Here is a 23,068-nt window from a genome sequence, read left to right on the forward strand (position 1 = left end):
CAGTTTTACTTTTTGGCTTTATATTTACAGAGCTGACTAATATTCATAAAATGCAGGTCAAGTTCGAAAATCAGCATGATCGGGCCATATTTGTAGAATTTATCCTGTTTTTTCACTTTTTAGCATATATGCAACACTGTTAACACATTTCAAGAAAAACCGATAGGCCTGTTGTCATGAAACTCACAGGAGTTGTCAATCTTACTAAAATGCAGATCAAGTTCGAAAATCGGCATGATCGGGCCACTATTTTAGTAGTTATGCTGTTTTTTCACTTTTCAGCATATGTGCAACACTGTTAACACATTTCAAGGAAAACCGATAGACCTGTTGTCATGAAACTCACAGGAGTAATCAATCTTACTAAAACGCAGGTCAAGTTCGAAAATAAGCATAATCGGGCCATTATTTTATAAGTTATGCTGTTTTTTCACATTTCCTCATATTCAATTCTTAGGCATGTTAACAGTCTCATTATTGAACTAATAAGATACGTAAAAGTGTTTGTTTGACATTTCCTGCATCTTTACAACATTGTTAGTTGATTATGTAAAAATGATGGTAAACTTGTTATCATGTATTGTATAATAGAGTTTCAAAAATGGAAATAAACTCATATCATTGCAGTTTGTCAGATTCATTCATTCACTATGTTCAGAAAGTCAGAATGGAGGAAATTGGACATTAAACACTGTTCTATTGATATTTTTCCCATCTCATCAATTTTCTTAGTTGATCATATATAAATGGCAGTAAATTGTTAATTTTGTTATATGTTAAAAAATTGTTAAAAATGGAAAAAAAAAAACATTTCAGGACAGTGCTGTCTTGTTTTGTATTATGGTTGGTATGGAAGTCGAGCGTTTTTTTTTTTTTTTTTTTAAGTTATTGCGTTAGCATTCCCATTGACAATTTTTGATATCTGTTCGGCGTAGGCTGCATATTAAAATCGTCGACAAGAGTGCTGACGCATAAAATTCGTGCTACCAGGTGACAGTCGAGCGTGGTGCGCCTTCTCTGCGAATAGTTTTTGGATCCGACAAAATCTCACGTACATGTCACAGATATAACTTTGCAAGAAACGTAAAACATACTAGCTACCTTTTTGGCTACCTTTTTTAACAGAGGGGCAATTTATTGATAATAAACTACCTGAATCCATTCACTAACGCCTTCAAAAACAGAATGGACAATTACTGGAAACAATTACCGCTAATGATGTATCATATTTACAGCACCATGTAAATTGCATGTATGCATAAAACCAAACTGCCAAGAACAAACACATTCAAAACATTGTAAGAAGCTTTTATTCAACAATTACAAAGATTTCAACTATCTGGATATTATTTGAATTACTACAAAAACATTCATGGTCAATGCTCTTTTGTTATTCTCCATTTATACCAGCACCAGTGATAAATATATCCATTGCAAGACTAGATAAAAGAGAAATATTGCACTCCATTAGAAACATTTTCAATAATTTACTTGTCTACCCCTTACACAAAAGGAATTTAAAAGGTAATGTGCACAATTTTGTCACTCAATGGTTTAAAAATTTGAAAATGTTCTGAATCAAGAACAACTGTTTACAACAAAGTATATTATTTGGCTAACAATTAGGTATCACCTTTAACCTTCTTTCATTTTCTGCACATTAAATCAATAATTTTGTGCAAGTTAACTATTAATCATTAACAAGGCAGCAAAGCTGTCAAATGTACAGACAAAAAGCAGGAAATAACAAAATAGGCTACTGTCAATTCTGATGCAAAAGTACATTATGTTAAACTGCAAATTCAACATCAAATTTTCATTATGCTCAACAGGTAATACCAATGTAAGTAAAATGTGAAACAAGCATAAGGCTTCAGGCCCATGGGAGTTCAAGTTCACACTTTGAAAATGTAAAACTTCCAGAAAAAGAAGTCAATTAGACTGCTTTTCCAACTCAGGCTGCATTTTAGTCCTGTATTTCTTTTTTGAAAGTTTGGCAATCATAAGTAACATGGTTTTCCCATAATGGTCATCATGGCAGCAGCACCCAAAATTGTGTTTTCTTCTATTCTGATGCAATATTACATAATGGTTAACTGCATAATGACAATCAATTTTTAATAACAAAATATATGTATCATGGATTTTCAGAAAATGTGACTAGCCTGGGTCTTCAAGCCTGTGGAACTTCAAAGTCACACCTTGAAAATGCCAATATGTGAAAAATTAAATTTTCACAAAAAAACTGTTTAACTGGCAGATTGCATTGCCTACTGAAGCTGTATTTTAGTCCCATGTTTCTTTCCTGTAAGTTTGAGAACAGTAAGTGACATGGTTTTTCTTAAAAGGTAATCATGGGAGCAGTGCCCAAAATAGTTTTTTTTCAAATTTTGATGCAATATTACATAATGTTTAACAGCATAATGACCATCAATTTTTAATAATAAAATATTGGTATCATGGATATTCAGAAAATGTGACTAGCAAAGGTCTTCAGGCCCATGGAACTTCAAAGTCACAACTTCAAAATGCCAAAATGTAAACAAGACAGCACTGTTCTGAAATGTTTTTTTTTTCCCCATTTATAACAATTTTTAACATAAAACAAAATTAACAGTTTACTGCCATTTTTATATGATCAACTAAGAAAATTGATGAGATGAGAAAAATATCAATAGAGCAGTGTTAAATGTCCAATTTCTTCCATTCTGAGATTCTGAACATAGTGAATGATTGAATCTGACAAACTGCAATGATATGAGTTTATTTCCATATTTGAAACTTTATTACACAATACACGATAACATGTTTACCATCATTTTTACAAAATCAACTAACAATGTTGTAAAGATGCAGGAAATGTCAAACAAACACTTTCACGTATCTTATTAGTTTAATAATGAGACTGTTAATATGCCTAAAAATTGAATCTGAGGAAATGTGAAAAAACAGCATACCTTCTAAAATAATGCCACGATTATGCTGATTTACGAACTCAACCTGCATTTTAGTAAAATTGACCACTCCTGTGACTTTCATGACAATTGGCCCATCTGTTTTTCTTATTTTGTGTTTACAGTGTTGCATATATGCTGAAAAGTGTAAAAAAAACAGCATAACTAGTAAAATAGTGGCCCGATCATGCCGATTTTTGAACTTGACCTGCGTTTTAGTAAGATTGATTACTCCTGTGAGTTTCATGACAACATGTCTATCGGTTTTCCTTGAAATGTGTTAACAGTGTCGCATATATTCTGAAAAGTGAAAAAACAGCATAACTACTAAAATAGTGGCCCGATCATGCCAATTTTCGAACTTGACCTGCGTTTTAGTAAGACTGATTACTCCTGTGAGTTTCATGACAACAGGCCTATCGGTTTTCCTTGAAATGTGTTAACAGTGTTGCATATATGCTAAAAAGTGAAAAAACAGCATAAATTCTACAATAATGGCCCGATCATGCTGATTTTCGAACTTGACCTGCGTTTTATGAATATTAGTCAGCTCTGTAAATATAAAGCCAAAAAGTAAAACTGTCTTCCACTTATGGTGTTAACGCTGAAAGTGCACGGCGACGGCGACGGCGACGGCGACATGATCGGCGACGACAGACGCAGGTGATGGCAATATGTACAGACACATCTGTGTCTGTACATAAAAATACCTAATATATTCACAGGACTATACTAGTACCCACTTCCCAATGATCATTTGACACTAGCACTGTCTCTCGTCTGATAAATAATTGCAATTGCATGCATTTCTACAGGAATGAATCATTATTGCCTTTGCATAAAACAATTGAGCATGTATACTCTAAACAAAAATCTACCCTAGATCAAAAGATAATAACATTGGGAAAACTGTTAAAAAATATATAGTAGGTCATATCTATACTTAAATGATTGTCAAAACCAATATATTAAAAAATTAATATCATTAATTTTCTTTTTTCAAATTTTTGATCACAGCAATAAAGCATTATTTATTGGCGATGCCTGCAACAAAATTTGGCAGTGAACCCTGATTCTTGAGCAAACTGAAATAAATCTTTATCCTTTGACTTCACTTGGCAGAGGCCTTCCCTCTACCTCAGCCAAAACATTCTCCAGCATCAACATCTCCATCTTTCTCCTCGTCTCCACTGTGGCAGAACCTGTGTGAGGCGATATGATAATATTTGGCAGCGTGAGGAGGGGGTGGTCCCTGGGGAGAGGCTCTGGGTACGTCACGTCTAATGCAGCTGCCTTAACGGTCTTATTCTTCAGTGCGGTATACAGAGCTTCTTGGTCAATAATCTTTCCTAAAAAAACAAAGAAAAAAAGTGACTCAAATATGCTTTCATGCAAAATCACATTTTCACTTTTTTGCTATTACATGTTTTATTAAAATTAATTTAAAAATATGACATACAATATCTCAGCCAACCTATGTAATTCACTAAAAAGCTGACGTTAAGAAAATTCTTTTGCATCGATTTTCCAAGAATCAACCAATTTGAAAACAAAATGACACAAGCAAACAAACAAAATGGTACCCACTTTTCATAATTGCTTCCTTACTTGAGTACCCCCCCCCCCCCCCCAAAAAAAAAAAAAAAAAAAAATTATCATCTCACCTCTGGCAACATTGATGATTGTAGCACTTGGTTTCATCTGTTTGAACCTAGCCTCAGAGAACATCCCGACCGTTTCTGGGGTTTGTGGACAAGCTATGATGAGGTAGTCACACTTGGGAAGCAGTTCTTCCAGCGAGGCACAGTATGAGGCCCCTACAGCAGACTCTTCTGCTGTACTCCTGAAAACAATTAAATGTCACTGATTATTTATCAATTTCTTGCTAGTGATATGTAGTGTTTTATTTACCTCTGCGTCATGCGTAAAAAACGCATGAATCCTAAAATTGACGCAAAAAAATATGATATTGTGCGTCATTTGACCCTAATGTATGACAGCCACAACTAATTACTTTCAAAAGTGTTGTAATATTGCCGATTAAAAACCTACTAATAGGCCTATTTCCGATCGTTGTTGTGTTGCAAAAAAGTATGTCAACTTGCCACCGATAGTACACTACTAGTACAATGCTGCTATAGGCACAATACGGGTTTTTTAATTCAATTTAAATATTTTATTGTGTTTTAAGATCCAAATGTAATTGGTTTAACATAAAAAACAGTTTAGTCCGCAAACTGGTGACAGAGATTACTCTAAATGGTTAAAATATGTTACACTACGTGTATAAAATCACAGGTGTCTAGTATTGTGTTTTTATGTTTAATAGTCAAAACATAATTTTTCCAGATTGGAATATAATTTGTTATTGCCATAGTAATTATCTATTGAAATTCCTTGTCTTCATTTATCTACTTTTTTTGTGTTTGACAATCTTATTCCCTCCTATATAAATTGTTTTCCATTTATGTCCATATAATTTTTGAAAATTTTTTTACATACTAGTCAACACAAAGTTTATCCATATCAATTTTAATTTATTGTTTATCTTGATGATTTTTTGTTCATATATCTACCTTTAGGTTAAATCATGTTAATAATCCTTTGTTTTAACGTTTTTTTTTTTAGAAAACAAAATCAAAATGCATACTTTTGTCCATATCATTTTGAAGTTGTATGACTATTAGTGTGTTTGTTGTCATATGTTGAATACACTTATACAAAAGCTGTTTTTTTTTTTTTTTTTTTTTTTTGTATTCTTCAGTTCCTGTAGATAGAATTCTATACTTTAAGTCTGGAATACAACAATTACAAATAAATAACCTCAATTCATATACAATCTATTTACATAATATATGGTTGTACGCATCATTACTAGTTAAAAATTACCCATTCCAAAAAGGCAGGAAAATTTTGACTCCTGAAAATAAAAAATGACTCGTAATCTGCAGTGTCAGCGAGTCATCTGACTCTCTAGTTCCAAATTGTAAATAAAACACTGAGTGATAACACAAAAAATCGGACTTTTCAATTAATTAAAGTGTAAAAAAACACTGACCAACAGATAATTATTTTGTTAAGAATAAATCTTAAATTAGTAACCAAACAAGCTTAAGGTCTGGATCTAACAGAACCTGAGGTATAGATTGCTCATTTTTAAAAAGTTAGGAGAAGACTGAGGATGTATATGCTTGTCTGCTCTTTTTTTTTACATTTTTAAATTTATGTATTTTATATAAAAATTATTACCAGTACCTTCTTTTCCGGTTGTGGTAATAAATGTTCATCTGGAAAGCCTTTGCTCTCTGCGCAATCTTGAATCCAATTCCTCCCATCCCAACAATACCCAGTGTGGCAAAGCAGACATCATTACCAAGCCAGTTTTGGTTCAGTTCTTGGACTGGTTCTGAACCCATGGCTAGCTTGACACCTACAAATAGTATAAAACAAGCCTGTTAATTTATAGTATAAAAAAAATCATGTTGCTCTTGATTAAAAAAGATATCTCAGTATCAAGCATACATGTACTACGTAGTACCAGTCAAACAAAAGGCAAGCAACACAAATTTACTTCTCTGCACATTCTTAACATATATCATATGCAGACCAATAATAATTTATATATGTAACAAAGTCAATTAAATTAAAAAACAAACAATACCCAGTACAGTGGAGGATTTAGAGGGGGGTCAGGGGGATCCTAACCCCCCCCCCCCCCCCTTCAATTTCTGGTCCCCTTTTAAAATTATAATTTTGACTAGCTGAATCTTAGTTCTAAACCATACCAAATGGCCTCTAAAATACCAAAACTTTTCGGGGCCCTTCATCGGATCCCGAACCCACACCAAGTTGGGGGGGGGGGGGGGGGGGGGGGGGGAAGCTTCGCATCCGCAGACCTCCCCTTCAATTAAAAGCTTAATTTGGACAAAATGTGTGAGTTAGCACTCTTATTTACATCTTCTGATATGTATTTTAACTGGTACAGCCAGTACATTTCAGAAACTGCAAACAGGAGTGCTGAAGTATTAATCTTAAGCTTGTTAAAGTTAAACTAGCACGAAAATTCATGCATTAGCACTCCTATTGACGATTCTGATGTGTACTGTCTGTGCACAGACAGTACATATCAGATTCATCAATAGGAGTGCTAACACATGAATTTCCGTGCTAAGTTTAACATGCATTCCCACACAGTCAGAGCTAGTGTGCATGAAAAAGTACTTGTGCATATTTGAAATTGCACAGGGGTCTGGACCACTTAAAGCAAAAAAGCGCCACAATAATATCTGATTTTCAATTCGTATTGGAAAAAATATCTGATTGAGATTCACATCGGGGGAGCCACAGAATTAGACACCCCCTCCCCCATTACCTGGAATAAGGTTTCTTGCAGACGCCAACATCAATGTCACAGCCATGTCGGCAACGGAATCGCAGAGAACATCTGGGGTATTGGCAACTTTAACTCCAAGCTGATTGTATTTCTTAACATCTATATGATCAACCCCTACGCCATTGTTGGCGATAATTTTCAAGTTTGGGAGCAAATCCAGCGTATTTTCCAAATACATGCGTGAACCACGGACTAAGGCACCAACGATGTTTGCTCCTAAAATTGGATTTGCTACAAGATCTTTATGGCAAATGATGTCAAAGTGTTTTTCGACCCTTTCACAAAATTCTGGGTTAAATCCTTGCGTCGGATCGTCTTTCTGCCTGGCGTGGATCCACACAGCCGGTCGTGGTTTGTCAATTTCCGCCATTTTTTGGTGTCACGTGATCTGAGCGTTGGAAGCCATATTGAAATTCACAGCCGCGATTTGGAAGAATTTAATGACCAATAATACTTTTCATGGTTCAGAAATCAACGATCTACGGTAGGTGCTAAGGTCCTGTGATTGTGTATCATTTATAATGACCGCTATTTATGGTAGAAATAGTCATTTTTAGGCAAGTTCTTATGGGCATAGCCGAGTCGCAATTATGCCTTGGCTGAAGCCTGAACTCTGCAACTTTGCGCCAAATGCTGTCTGCTAATTCGGGTGTTGTTTTTTGTATTTTGGTTTTCTAACAGTAGCTAAACTCAAATGACTGGAACAACTTAAATATTGATATTATTAAGTTAGTATCAATTGTTTGGCATCGCTCTGTGGAGCTGCTGTTAATGGCAGTAATATATAACCGTATCGGACTCAAGATGCACAATTTATTTTTATATTTGGGACCTAAGTTAATGAAAGATTCGCGAGTTTTTATCAAATTTTATGTTTTCTCCTATGTGCTGTTTTATTGATCTCTTCCCTATTTGAAAAATCCTGCTCAAACTTATGACCTATCAAACTTCATGGGTCCATTAGCTGAAACCATAGAATAGTGAATGTTAGCAGAATTTTTTCAATGAGCCCTTTGATATGTTTAGGCAAGCTACCTGCTTACTTAGCCTGTAGAAATTTAACAGTTTTCAGTTTTTTAATAACCAGTGAAACAAAACTGATTGATCCAATGGAGGGTTTGAAGAATTTGGAAATGTGGGAGGGGGGGATGCCTGACTCAACCAGGGATTGAACCTGGAATACTTGCTCTTCATGCTGCAGCCAGTCCTTCACCATGGCACTGAGCTATGATCTAGCCCAGATTTACCCCTGCCAGTCACTATACTTATTCCTTCCTCCCAAAGCCCAAAGACAGAGTCCACCGCTGCCACCATATTGTAGCATTTTTGGGAGAAAATGCCTGGCTTGAGTAGGGATCATGCTTGGGATGCTTGCTCACTGTGCGAGTGCTCTTTACGCATCTTCTGAGCCTGGGTCTATCCCGGCCATGCAGTCACCATTGGTTGACTCTGTACTACTGAGACCCTTAGACCCCATTCCCATAGATTTTAGATCGATCTATCCCTGTGGGGAGTCTCACTAGATTATTGTCAGCTTAGCCAGCTTAAGCGTCTGTCCCGCCTACTAAAAGCTGTAAGGGGGTAATTAACTATGGTGCACGCTCAGCTGACTGCAATTTAGCGTGAACGCCCAGGGAGTTAGGTCCATCTAAATCTAAATCTCTGGATCAATCTAAATCTCTGGGAATGCACCCTTATACATGCCGAGTCCAACATGAAATTCAATTATCCAGATACATGCAGCTCTGAGTGTAAATTGCCAAGACCAAAGAAATGAATGATAGAATACATGTCCACTTACTAGTACATATATATATATATATATTGAATGAGTGTCCTGCAACATTTTCTGAAAATATCAGGATTTTCAGGGTTTGGTTGGCACTGAGGGCTTCCTTTATAACTTGGGGAAAACAACTCTAGATCTGCAGTGCACTGTTGCGTTATACATAATTTTTTAACTTGTGCAGCATTTGAACTTTTAAGTGCAATGTATGTTGATTTATGCTGCAAAACTTCTGCTATTATTTCAAAGTTACAAGGTGAAATTTATATATCAATTGATTGCTTTAATTTATTCTTGGAAAAGATGTTAAGTAAATATAAGAAAATTTAATAGTATATTACAAATGTTTTAATAAAATATCTTCATATGCTTACCTGTTTTTGAAACAGACTCTTTGTTTGCCAAAAACCTGAAATGAACTCTGCTCATAGTAAAAAATTTCTAACCTAAGCAGCTGACTGCAGTCAAATCAAAGTATTGAGTTAAATAAATTTTTGAAAAATAGTAAAGTAACTCCCTAATCTTCAACCATGTCTCTTCTTATTCACTGCTACTTAAAGGTACATACAAACCAAGCATCGGTGGAGCGTGGATTCCCAGTAACACATGTAAACCACTTCTACTAGATTCTTATACGACTCGAATAAATTCGACATGCCAAGGGATAAACTGAATAGATCACTCCATCAGCCATAAAAGACCTTTAGACTGTTCCTTCCTTTAAATTTTTGGTCAGAAATTTAACCAACTTTCGTGACCTACTTTCCTGCCCCAATGACATACAGCTTAGAATGCCAGCAGAAAAATCCATTCAAACATCATTTTCGGGTAAAATTAAACAATGCCTTTTGGCAATTCTCTTATTTATATTACTTGAAACTATATGCTGGCATTTAGTTGGTTTTTGTGACAAAAAATTGACTTTGTATGCATCTTTAATGACATAATGTGGAATCCAGGAGGTGATGCACTGACATGCTATGCACTAAGCTTTTCCTACTTTTTTCTTGGGAAAAGCTCATGTCTATCCACTTTTGAATGGGTTTTTAAAAACCTAGATTAGAGTCGTGTTTGTGGAATGCAAGATCTATACAATAAATTTGTGATACTCGTAAAAGTAACTTAACTCATTTTTCATCCTTGATTGTTGGATGTTTTTCAGATGCCAGATACTTTCATCTGCGGTGAATGCAGCCAGTGTTTCTTTGACATCAACCAGTTTGTGGAACACAAGAACAGTGCCTGTGATGTCTCTGTTAGCGGTGAGGGGCAGGAGGGTAAGGGTCCAGCCATATTATGTTCTAGTTAGTTGAAAGAGGAGGGCAGATTCTCATGCAATTACAGAAGTGTTTCGAACAACTGCACTTGTGTTTCCCTTATATATAAGAGAACAAAGAAGATGCAGAAGGCATATACTAGTATATTAGGATACAGGCAAAGGGAAATAGAGGTGCCCTTTGAAGTACCAGCATAAATACCCTGGCAGAGGCAGGATTTCAAGGAGGGAGGACACAGTTTATAGGTGGGGAGGGGGAGTATTTAATTTTTTTTTTTTTTAAGTGTTCTCTCCTCCTTTCCATGAACACAGTAGTTATCTACATAAAAAATAATTTCAATGCAGCTTGGGGCTTTTTGCCACACTTTGCTAGTATTGGGTATCTTGAATTTTTTAAAAAGAGATTGTGGATGGGTGGTTAAATCTTAATGAAATAGCATAAGTGTCAAGTGTACATTACGTACATTTCTTCATATATAAAGCTGATCTCAGTGTATGTATATTTACTTAAAGAACACAAGCACCTGGTAGTGACCACTCTAGGAGAGGCGCAGGCAGTGGCCATTGTGGAAGATGGTGGTGGTGGTGGTGAACCTAATGGGACTGTTGTCACTGCACAAGTGACTGAGGTAGAAGCTGAGGAGGAAGTACATGGTAAGATATTGTTTACTAGAGTATAGTGGGTGTAAGAGATATAGAGAGAGAGCAACATTTCAAATTGATTAAAGTTTGGTAAGTTCTTGAATCCAGAAGCACAAAAGGTAAGCACATGTATATACCTGTGTATGTATAGCTATGCATACAGACATGCAGATGCTGGCTAGACATTTGCATGTGTGCACATGCCCACACACACTTACAGAGAATCTCCTAATTATTAATCACATGAGCATATGCCAAACTGCATTTGACTGTGGCTGTTTTTGTTTCAGATGTCCCAATTATTCTCAATATTTCTGGTCCTGGAGGAGAGGAGCAGTCAGTTAAAGTACAAAGAGCTCCAGGTGAGGAATTTCTTCAGGTATTTTGTTGTTTTAAACATAATAGAGTCAAGGTTGGTGTGGATCTTGTTTATCTGTAGAATGATTTTCCCTTAATTAATGAGGGGGTTGCAGCTTGACAGGAAAGGAATCACTTTGTCAACAGATAATGAAATGTATGTTTGAAGTTTTAACCTAATATGTCCTTGGTGCATCACATTTTACTCAGCAAAGATCACTTTATCTGTTGTAGCTCCAGGAACTGGCAGAAGAGGGCGTGGTAGGCCACGCAAAGGAGAGGAAAAGAATGCACCAAAAGAAAAAAAGGAAGAAGAATTGACCCCAGAGAAGAAGAAAGCAAGTGTCCCACAAATAGGTGAGTTATTTCTTACCTGATTAACACATGTACTAGCATTACCTTCCTTTTAAACAATGTTTACTCTAATAAGAAAATAAGGATTAAGCCAATCAGAGAATTTTTAATTAAGCTTGTGCTGCATCTATTGAGTGAAGAAAGCCTTTGTTAAGAGGCTTCAGACAACTGTAAAGCTTGTAAGAAAAAAAATTAGTCTTTATAAATTTCCAGATGAATATCTTATCATCATAGTTGGCTTTGAACTGTAAAATATCATGAAATTGTTTAAGGTCCAGATGGCAGATTTCTCTGTGTTCGCTGCAACAAATCCTTCACTAGAGAGCGCCACTTCAACTCCCATGCCTGCCTGGCCACCGGCGACTATATTGACATCACCAGGAAGGAAGTCATTAACAAGCTGAGTGGAGAGGTTGGAGGGAATGAAGCAGTAGAGGAGGGCGAAGATTTGGATGAGGATGAGGATTATAAGGAGGAGGATGTGGAGGAGGAGGAGGAAGAGGAAGATGACTTAGACGATAAGGATTACACAGGGTGGGTTTTTTGATACTGCTGTTTTATACTTGTGGTTTGACATACTTCAGAAAGTCTTTTTTTTTTCTTATTTTACCTCTGAGAATGTGTGTTTGTGTTTTAAAATTTTTATTATTTTTTCACTTGTGTTCATCAATTTTATGCTGTAAAATTAGTCTTGTGTTGATGTGGACAAGTTTTAGCCGGATTAAGTGTTTAGAAACACTTGTATTTCATTTAAGATTAAGCATGATAGGAAAAACTATGTTATACTACCCTGAATAGATTGTTTTATGGTTCTAGTAACCAGCAAACAAGAAGAGGAAGGAAAAGAGCACGCAAATCTCTTGCAGACTCCCCACCAGAAGGGCACCAGCCGCCAGAAAAGCTGCCCCGAACCTTTGTCCTGCCTTTCAAATTAGCCGATGAGTCCACTGGTGCAAAACTGACCAAAAGTGGACGCCCCAAACCCGCAGTGGTTGGTGATCATGTGCCACGAGTACGGGATGATATCCCAGATGTCCCGGTGTTTGCAGATGAGAAGGAAAAGGACGAGTTTGACACCTATCTGGGTGGTATTGATCTAGGAGGCTTGGTGGATGAAATGTTCAAGATCCATCGTATTGAGCAAGATGTCAGTGAGGAAGCTATAGGTATTTTTTTTTTTTTTTAATTTTTGCTTTATACATGTTGTTTTTCATAGATGTTGTTTAACATGTTATTATACCATGCAGATAAATTTTATATATATATTTATGAATATTTTAATATCTGTGTGCTGTCTTGACTTTTGATTGTAGTTACTGATGTTCTGTTCATACAATTTAAATTCTGATTGATTTAAAATTAGGTGGTTGATTATCTGTTCTTATTATAATTTTCATGTGAAGGGTTTAGTGGGAAACTTATTTTTTCTTTTTTTTCAAATGTTAAATGTTACCAAGTTGAGGTAAACCTCGATCTTTATTTTATTCAGCTCCCAACCCCACTCCCAGAGGGAACTTCCACAGTGAGCTCAGTATCTACTCCTGCAATGTGTGTAACAAGGTTTTCAAGACCATCTCCCACATGAGAAACCATGTCCTGATCCACACTGATATCAAGCCTTACAAATGCCTCAAGTGTGACTTTGCTGCTAATGCTAAAGGTTAGACATTATTGCCACTTGTGCTTGACAATATTGAAATTCGGTAAAATGGGTTTAGATTTCTTTTGATTTCTTCAGTGATTCTTTGGCAAATCTTGCTTTCTCTTTCTATGCCTAGAATGAAATTCAGGCAGAAGACATGACTCAATTTTTATATTAGTATCAGAAATGTATTTTTGTCAGTGAAATCACGTAATTTACTTTTTAAATTCCACACCCCTTTTTCCTGCTGATGAAGTTTTTGGTCCGACAATATATATTCAGAACTTTTTTTAACCCCAAACTTATGTCTAAAACACTGATTTTGATGTTTTTTCATCCAGGTAACTTGTACACCCACATGAGAAAACACACAGAGCAGTATTACCGGTGTCTCTACTGCGACTTCAAGACTGTCAACAAAACCCATCTGGTGGAACACGAGGGGATTCACACCAGTTTTAAAAACAGGTGTGAGCTCTGTCGTAGGAGCTACAACACCAACAAGTCTCTGCTCAACCATGTTAGGAAGTACCATAACCGTACAAAGAATGGAAAAGAATACCTTCGGCAGATAAGTGGGCAGCACCACACTAAGGATAATGCTGTTTTGTACATGTGTCATGTATGTAATCGCAAATTTAAAAAGAAGGTAGATCGAGACCGTCATTTGTTTGTCCATGACATCAAGAACAACCCCAATGTGTATGCCTGCTTTTTGTGCGACCACACTTCCAGTCGTAGGGTTTACTTCGAGAAGCATGTCAACAAGCATCGTGTTGTCTTCCGCTGCTTTTACTGCCTGAATATGTTTTCAAGTACCATCCGCCTGCAAGAACATGTAGTCCAAGAACACCCCGAAGAAAGTGCAACGTTCATGTGGGACGTGATATTCCCACAGTGCATCAATGTTTCCCTGTACCTACCAGATGCCGATGAACTTGAACTCCTTACACTGGGTCCTCTCATGGAAACCCTGGATGTTGAATCTGCTGCTGAGGCTGTTTTGGGAGCTGGGACAAGTACAGATATTGCAGCTAATGCAACCACTGGGGAAGAGCTCTTGGATTCCATAGAAAAAATTGAAGCAGAGGCAGGTGCTAAACACGAGGATGAAGCTAAAGGCAAGTTATCTGAGCAGAAGGGAAAAGACGAAGGAAATGGTTTGGAAGATGAAGGTCAGGAAGGTGAAGGTCAAGGGGGTGAAGGTCAGGTAGCACATGGCCAAGAAACCCAGGCCCAGTCTCCTCAGAAGGAGGGCAGAATTGAAGAAGGTCAAGATGATGATGAAGCTGAGAAAACTAGTGCCCAATCTAGAAGCAGGAAGGAAGTAGAGAGTGTCCTGAAAAAGCTGAAGTATCGTGTTATGAATGTAGATGTCTTCAACAAGATTCGTCAGATGTATGGAAATGATGAGTGTGAATTTTGTGGCAAACTTTTCCACACCAAGAATGAATATGAATCTCACGTTAGGACACACACAGGTATGTCACTTAGGTTATTTGCTTTAGGAACTATTAGTTGCTTGTCTTAAAATGTTCTATATACTGTCTATGTACTTTGATAAAAAGAAAAGAAATTATGCTTCAGCTACAAAAAAAAAAGTCAGCATTTAAACCAAGGGATTAAAAAAAGTACTACCCAGAGCTGTGAAATTCAAGAAAATTCCACTTCCACATCATCAATTTCTTGACCAAGGTGATAAATTTATTTCCCTTTGACAAATGGAATATTAATGTGTTATTTATAGGTAGCAGACTTCTGTGAATATCTGTTTTTGGTAAGCAAGTGATTAGTGTACATTATTACTATAATTATTATTAATATTATTATTATTATTATTCACAGGTGAGAAGCCATTCCAGTGCGACCACCCTGAGTGTGAGTATAAAGCAGGTACAAAGGACAACCTGCGGCGTCACGTGGAAAAGGAACACGAGAACATGACTTATCAATGTCCGGAATGTGACTATGAGGGAGTAAATCGCACACAGCTGTGGAACCACATGCAGAAGCATAAGAGCCGGCCCTTAGAGTGCCCTGAATGTCAGGAAGTGTTTAATGGGTGGGTACAAATTGTGGAAGGGGGGGGGAGGGGCAACAAGCTGAAGTGGAAGAGCATTTTACAAAAGTACTTCAGCCCAAAAATTGGTCTAAACTTTTAGAGTTTTCGTCCATTTGGGCTCAAGGTTGATAAGAAGTAGTCCAATCAAAGGAATTATGTGCTTGTTGTAAAGCAAGAAATTGTATATTGCTCATGTTTCAGATCAATATTATTACTAATATTTCTTGATTGGGCTTCTATGAATTTTTGGTCTAAAAATTCCAATTTTAGAGCTAAAGTGTTTTTGTGAAACTGACCTCTTCTCCTGAAGCATTTTTTTTTTTTTTTTTTTTTTTTTGAGGGAGTGTTGAATGAGTGAGCATAGAGTACATACAATGACATGCATGCTTAATGCAACTGCAACTGATTTTGGGGGGTGGGGGGAGGGGTAAGGTTTCTTGTTTTTGGGGAGCTTTTTAGTTAGGTCTTAGGAATGTCCTTGAGATCAAAGCATGTTCAGTAATATTTGTAAACCGTAGTGTTAAGATCACAAGATTAAGTGTAGATACAAAGTGTTAATATGTCTTTTTGTATGTTTGTAAAAGAAAAAAATTATAATGTTTGGTTATATTAATTGTTTGTCATTCACAGTAAGAAACGTTTGAAGAGCCACTTGCGAATCAAGCACCCTGCCTACACTGCAGAGGATATCAGGAAAGCCTGTACCAATGTTATGAAGAGGCACAATAAATTAGGTGAGGTTTGATGAGTTAGGGTACAGTTTTGAGACATAATATTGCATTCAAGTTTTCAGACATGTTGAGCTTTAAATGTGTTTTGAAAGAAAAGAACAGCAGATTTTTAATAATTCATGTTATTTTTATGTCTTGGTGTCTCCAGGCAGCAAATCTATGCATAACTTTATGAAAACTGTGTGTGTGTGTGTGTGTGTGTGTGTGTGTGTGTGTGTGTGTGTGTGTGTGTGTGTGTGTGTGTGTGTGTGTGTGTGTGTGTGTGTGTGTGTGTTGCAAACACACCCAATCAAAACATCGACAAACACCATCTTTCCAGGCCGAAGATCTGTCAAGTGTCCGTACTGTGAGCGTATGTTTTGCGCCACTAGCAAAGACCTTCAGAAACACATTTGGATTCATGAGGGCATCAAGCCATACAAGTGCCACATGTGTCAGTACGCGTGTCGCAGCAAGAACAACCTGCAGTCCCATCTGCTGCGCCACTCCTCGGAGAAGCCATTCCAGTGCAAGGAATGCGGAAAGGCGTACAAGTCCAGGACGGCGCTCAGGTGGCATGTCAGGGCTCACACGGATGGGAAGAAGTTCAAGTGTGAGAAGTAAGGGGGAATATTTTGATAATAGTATATTGTAAAATGTTTTATTATTATTATTATTATTAGAATGATGTAATTTTTAGGTGTTACATTATTCTTTTCAATGTCAAATGTTCCCTCCCTCTGATAGTGATTTCATGAAATGTGACTTCCTTCAAAACAGTCGAAGTTTTTTTAACTGCCCTTTTCATAAGATGCCATGCTAAACTATTCTTCCTCACTAGATGTCAGCATAAAACTCCTCACCATAGCCAGATCATATGCAGCATGGGCTATCATCAGGAAATGGTATATAATGAGCTATCTTTGTTATATAATGTATTACCTGTCTTCCTCTTCCAGGTGCCCCTACGAGGCCACTCAGCACAGCCATCTCAAACGGCACATGGAGACCCATGACATAATCAAGAGATTTGTGTGTGAGCACTGTGACTTCTCGGCCAATACCCTGGGCTACATGAAGATCCATTATACCCGCTTCCACAAGGGAGCCGTATTCAATGCCAACACTGCCACACAGAGGGGCACAACCCACCTCAATACCAAGGTAATGTGAATAGAGAATAGCTGACGTGAGATACACTTTTATTTAGACTCATACATATTGTGGTACCATACAGAGTTCTTACTACCCTTCACCCTGTTTTATACAGGTGAACAAGTGTTTGAATATTTTCTGTATGTAAATTATTTTCAGGAGTACAAAGATCTGAGAAGTGTCTACCTCTACTAGTATAAATCAGATCATTATTTTCTACAAGTGTATATGTGTCAGAGATGTGACTACCTCTTTGTTTTCTGTATCTTAATTTTTTAGAGGTGCACAAATGTCTGAGAAGTACCTCTTCAAATTTTTAATCAGATCTTTATTTCTTATATGTACAGGTGTATAAATGTCTTAGCTGTGACTACCTTTTTGGGAACCTGTCTGACATGAAACGTCACCTGAAGATCCGTCATCATATAGATGTTGGTGACATCTCGGCCCTGGATAATGCCGAGATCACCAGGATCGTCACAGCCGATGGAGCAGAACAGGTTCAGGTGGGGTGACATTAAAGAAAGTTTATCACCTGTGCATACCTTGTCATAATCACAATCAGATTTTAATAAGGTCTTTTTTTTCTTTCTTGTTCATTAAAATTGCCATATAAGATTCATAGCCAGAAAACACAACCTATAAATGCAATGTCTTGGTCATGAATTTTTTTTCCAAACAAATGTTAATTAACATTAATTAAGCAGACTGTTCTGTATTTTTAAGGTATTTATCAAGACTAAAGATATATAGTATATAATAAAAAGTCATTGATTATTTTGCATTTCATGTTCATGAAGAAAAAGTCCATTATGAATTACCATGCATTTAAAGCACTTGACATAATCCCAGTTTATTATCTAATTAACCTAATTCTAATTAACATTTCTAGGTTGTCCATGTGACAGACTCCACTCTGGCCTCAGCAGAAGAAACTGATGCCTCAGCAGCTCTCCAGTCTCTGCAATACTCAGGTGAGTGGACTTCAATGGTAAGTGTATATGAGTATAATTATGAAGTCTTGACATCTCTCCAGTCATTGCAGTGCTCAGGCTCCTGTTTCACAAAGAAAAAAAAATAAAGAAAAAAACTTTAAGTCAGTTTCCCTCAGTAAGAACTTGGTAACCAACATTACATGGTCACATGCACACATCTTTCCCTGCCAGGAACAGTGTTACTCTCCTGGGGTAATCCTTGTCATCTAAATCAGGGAACTAGCTTTTTTTTATTAAATGGTTTTAGGTTTTATAAAAAAATGTTACTGCTAGTTTGAAATTTTTAAAAATAAGTCTTGATATGATTTTATTTTAAAGGTCTTCCTCAGTCCACAGTTGGTTTAGATGAAAAGACTGCATCAGCAGTGAATATCTTACAGCAAATTATTGATATGCAGCAGCAGGTGAGTAGTGAACTTACAAGATGTAGAATTTTCCTGGAAAATAGGGGGAGGGGGGAGCAAGGATCAAGGATTTTACTAAGTTTTAAAATTTCTTCTCCTTTCAGTTGTCCATGTTATACATACAACAACAACATGGAATTTCTTGGCCTTTCAGTTGTCCATGTTATACATACAACATAACAACACTGAATTCCTTGACCTTTCAGTTGTCCATGTTATACATACAACATAACAACACTGAATTCCTTGACCTGTCAGTTGTCCATGTTATACATACAACATAACAACACTGAATTCCTTGACCTTTCAGTTGTCCATGTTATACATACAACATAACAACACTGAATTCCTTGACCTTTCAGTTGTCTATGCTAATGCTATACAACATAACAACACAGAATTCCTTGACCTTTCAGTTGTCCATGTTATACATACAACATAACAACACTAAATTGCTTGACCTTTCAGGGTGCATTTGGTCAAACTCAGGCTGGTCAGCAGATAGCTGTCCATGGCGAGGATGGACATATCCTGATCCAGCATGAAGGAGAGGAGGTCATAGTGGGTCCTCCATCTGCCTCTGACCCCATTAACACTGACCAGACTGTCCAGCTGATCAACTCCATCGCTGACACTATGACTGACCAGGAAGTTACTGTTCAGGCCAGTGAGGAATTCTAGACATGGATGTTAGTTCTATTGTCCACTGTAAATTACTGGTCATAAAGCTTGTTGCTGACACCATGACTGACCAGGAAGTTACTGTTCAGGCCAGTGAGGAATTCTAGACATGGATGTTAGTTCTATTGTCCACTGTAAATTACTGGTCATAAAGCTTGTTGCTGACACCATGACTGACCAGGAAGTTACTGTTCAGGCCAGTGAGGAATTATAGACATGGATGTTAGTTCTATTGTCAACTGTAAATTACTGATCATAAAGCTTGTTGTTGACACCATGACTGACCAGGAAGTTACTGTTCAGGCCAGTGAGGAATTCTAGACATGGATGTTAGTTCTATTGTCCACTGTAAATTACTGGTCATAAAGCTTGTTGTTGACACCATGACTGACCAGGAAGTTACTGTTTCGGCCAGTGAGGAATTCTAGACACGAATCTTATTTCTATTGTCCACTGTAAATTACTGGTCATAAAGCTTGTTGCTGACACCATGACTGACAAGGAAGTTACTGCTTTGGCCAGTGAAGAATTCTAGACATGGATGTTAGTTCTATTGTCCAATGAAAATTACTGGTCATAAAGATTCTCTTTCCTGATCAACTAGGAAGTAAATGAACAGACTACAGTTCTGTTGATAGAATAATTTGTGATTGTAATTTAGTTGTAATGAACCTGTTATAAAAACAGTGATTGTCCTAGGAAAAAACAGTTTAAGCCAGTTAAGGAATGATGCCAGAATTCATGATGTTAGAGATCAGTTTGAAGTTATCATGCAAGCTAGTGGAATTCAAGGCAAAATGTCATGTTTGTTGTGCAAAACAACACTTCCAAAAAATGAGAAAACTTGTATCTATGCTATTAGTTATTAAGGTTGCCATTTTTTTTTTTAAGACTTAGACCTTGTTTATTAATGATTTGTAATTGGAAAATTAACATTTCCTCATCATCTCAACTCACAGGTAAAAAAAAAATGACCAGTTTTACTGCTAAAATGTTTTTATATACCACAAAGACACATATGCTGTAAGCTGGGGAAGTGAAGTTTCCAGATAGAACTAAGACCAGACTTGATATAAAGAACCTGCTATAAAAACTAAAAGTTGGTAGAGAATCCAGGTAGGTCTGCTCATCAGCTCGGCTTTGTCACACAGAGAAATAGTTTTGGAGGGCGTATAGGGTCCATTGTCAATAATTGGAGGTAACAGCTTGAATATATCTATACTGAAGAAACGGCTGAGAATTCTAGGCAAAATGATGATTACTAGATATCTAGCCATGGTGGTGAAATAGGCAAATCAGAAAGCAGCTATTCTCTTTTGATGAGTTTAATAATGTATATATCACAACTATCATAGCTTTCAATTTTTTTTTTACTAACATTAGGAAGGAATGTTGAACATAGTATTGTAAACAAAAAGGGGAAGTTCTTTAGATTGGACAGGTCATTCAGAAATTAAGACAAACTTCTATGCTGTTAATATGTGCAAAATAACTGTGATTATTGTGCACTTTATTTGCGATATAAAGTTTTAAAAATGAAGACGGAGAAGATATTTCTATGTTCTGAAAATTCCACACAGCGTGGTGTCCTGTCTTTACAGGATCTGGGCAGCATTATTCATTTAGTCTGCTGTAACTGTTCCTATTTCATAGGCTCTGTAAATAAAAAATGGTCTGGGATGAACAGAGGACATTCTGATAAGGCTCATTCCAAAGCGTTTTTCCAGTATCACCTTTTTCAGTCTGTAAAACTTCTGGTCACTTGTAACTATGCTTTTTTTTTTTTTTTTTTTTTTTTTTTTTTTTACAAAGTTGATATGTGCAGATGCTTGTGTTCTTTTTATTGGATACAAATATTACTCTTTTAAAAATCAACAGAAGGGAAAAGCAGATATTACAAAAGAAAAAATACTTTGGAATGGTCCATGTCTGATTGTATTTTACTAATATTTATATCTATGTTATAGTTATTAGTGGTCAGGATATGCCGTTATTATATTGAATGGTATTTAGTATTTGTTTCATTACATTGTAATGGAACCGTCTAATTCTATCTTTGCACAAATGAGAAGATAACTTAGTTTTGCTAAGATTAGAAATTGGGTAATAAATACAAATAAAGGGTACGTATGTCAGACTTGGAACTTTTTTTACTCGGATTTTCCTAGTTAGGGGACGGAAAAATGTAATGGATCTTTCCACAAAAATGACTGAGTCAAATTAATAACGTACATATTTTGTGTAATATTTGCATAAATGTTTTATACCACTTTTTTATTTCCGTTGATTTATTTTCACATTGAAGGATTCCATAGAATAAAACGGCAAGTCGTGCATCGGACAACTCGATAGCATCGGGGTATAAGTGCGCTCAGCACCTATAAGCCGTAATTCTACGAGCAAGACGGCAAATAGATGAAGTCATGCCCCGTGCAAATACTATCTTCAGTGTACTGTGTTTATAAAGGCAATTCTTCAGTGTACCGTGTTTATAAAGGCAATTCTTCAGTGTACTTGTTTAAAAGAGACAAATTGACAGAATTATCTATCTTATCGACTTTATTTTGGTTTGGGACGTTTACCCTCTTGGACATAAGATCACGTTTTCATATCTGGAGAGGCCAAAGAAATAGATGCAGTGATCACAATTGCTATAGAGGCGTATTATTGTGCTTACCACTGACACTGGCATTGTAGGTTTTATAGGGATACACGCCTTCAATATGAGAATATCCAGCTTGTCTAAGTTTAAACATACTTCTGGTAATTCTAATTGGTAAAAAACAACATAAATTGATATTTCACTATCTTATATTTATATCATCCATCATGATTACATGAACCTTTGCTTCAACTAATTCATGGCATTTACAAGAATAACATAGTAGGATTTGTAGGGATGTAGGCTATCAATATAATACATTTAGTCTTGTTTGGAAGCCTTTGCAAGGGAAACGCAACGTCGTCAACTGGACTAAACTGCAAGTCCAGTAATAGGTTTAAAACATCTGAGAAATCAAAATGTAACACTTAAATTTTATGTGTGTGTGAGAGGGAGAGAGAGGGGAGAGGGAGCCAAAGAAAGAGAGAGGAGCCAGGGAGAGGGAGCCAAAGAGAGAGAGGTCGGGAGCCGAAGAGAGAGAGAGAGATGGGGGAGCCAAAGAGAGAGAGAGAGTGTGTGTGTGTGTGTGTGTGAGAGAGAGAGAGGGAGAGGGGGAAAATTATCGGAACTCATCACATACAGTATAAGCAATATAGAGAACGTTCCCTTGCGAAAATTTCCTATGGGACGTCCTATAGGACTGTGGGACTCTAAAGGAATCTTACAAGACTATAGAAAACCTTCAGTGCTCCAAGAGACTCTATAAGAATTCATGTTGCTTTTAAAATACAGGGTTTCAGGGCAAATTTACTATTGGATCTTATAGGATTTTCGACCAATTTCCTAAAGGACGCCATAGGAAATTTTCGTATTGGAAAATTGGTATCACGAGCTACCTGTAAATAGCATACTGAAATAAATACCTATTTTAATTTTTAATTCAAATATTCATTAACGTGACAGTGGTGATTCCTGGGACCAGACAAAGAACACTGAATACTGCCCCCCACCCCCATCCTTAGTTTCCAGACTCCCCAAAATGACAACAACTAGAC

At 36.7% G+C, this 23,068-nt stretch overlaps 2 protein-coding genes across 3 annotated transcripts; one reads left to right on the forward strand and one right to left on the reverse strand.

The window, feature by feature from the left end:
• Positions 1-1,292: 1,292 nt before the first annotated feature.
• LOC106163656 (uncharacterized) lies at positions 1,293-7,717 on the reverse strand. Its single transcript, XM_013541315.3, has 4 exons — positions 7,327-7,717; positions 6,210-6,384; positions 4,619-4,797; positions 1,293-4,303 (listed from the first exon to the last, which is right to left on the reverse strand). The coding sequence occupies exons 1-4, from the start codon at positions 7,715-7,717 to the stop codon at positions 4,053-4,055; spliced, it is 996 nt and encodes a 331-aa protein (XP_013396769.2). The 3' UTR covers positions 1,293-4,052.
• LOC106163635 (zinc finger protein ZFAT) lies at positions 7,660-21,548 on the forward strand. Of its 2 annotated transcripts, none has more exons than XM_087011094.1 (17): positions 7,660-7,831; positions 10,296-10,410; positions 10,923-11,063; positions 11,342-11,413; positions 11,643-11,765; positions 12,035-12,296; positions 12,579-12,928; positions 13,252-13,422; positions 13,746-14,885; positions 15,250-15,466; positions 16,097-16,200; positions 16,517-16,796; positions 17,136-17,340; positions 17,679-17,837; positions 18,224-18,305; positions 18,645-18,730; positions 19,199-21,548. In XM_087011094.1, the coding sequence occupies exons 2-17, from the start codon at positions 10,296-10,298 to the stop codon at positions 19,409-19,411; spliced, it is 3,720 nt and encodes a 1,239-aa protein (XP_086867220.1). In that variant the 5' UTR covers positions 7,660-7,831; the 3' UTR covers positions 19,412-21,548. The 2 variants fall into 2 exon arrangements, with proteins under 2 accessions (XP_086867220.1, XP_086867221.1); XM_087011095.1 differs by lacking the exon at positions 7,660-7,831 and adding an exon at positions 8,056-8,075.
• Positions 21,549-23,068: the final 1,520 nt, after the last annotated feature.

This window comes from Lingula anatina, chromosome 4 (assembly GCF_051362555.1).
Source record: "Lingula anatina isolate TDL-2025a chromosome 4, LinAna3.0, whole genome shotgun sequence".
NCBI classification, from domain to species: Eukaryota; Metazoa; Brachiopoda; class Lingulata; order Lingulida; family Lingulidae; genus Lingula; species Lingula anatina.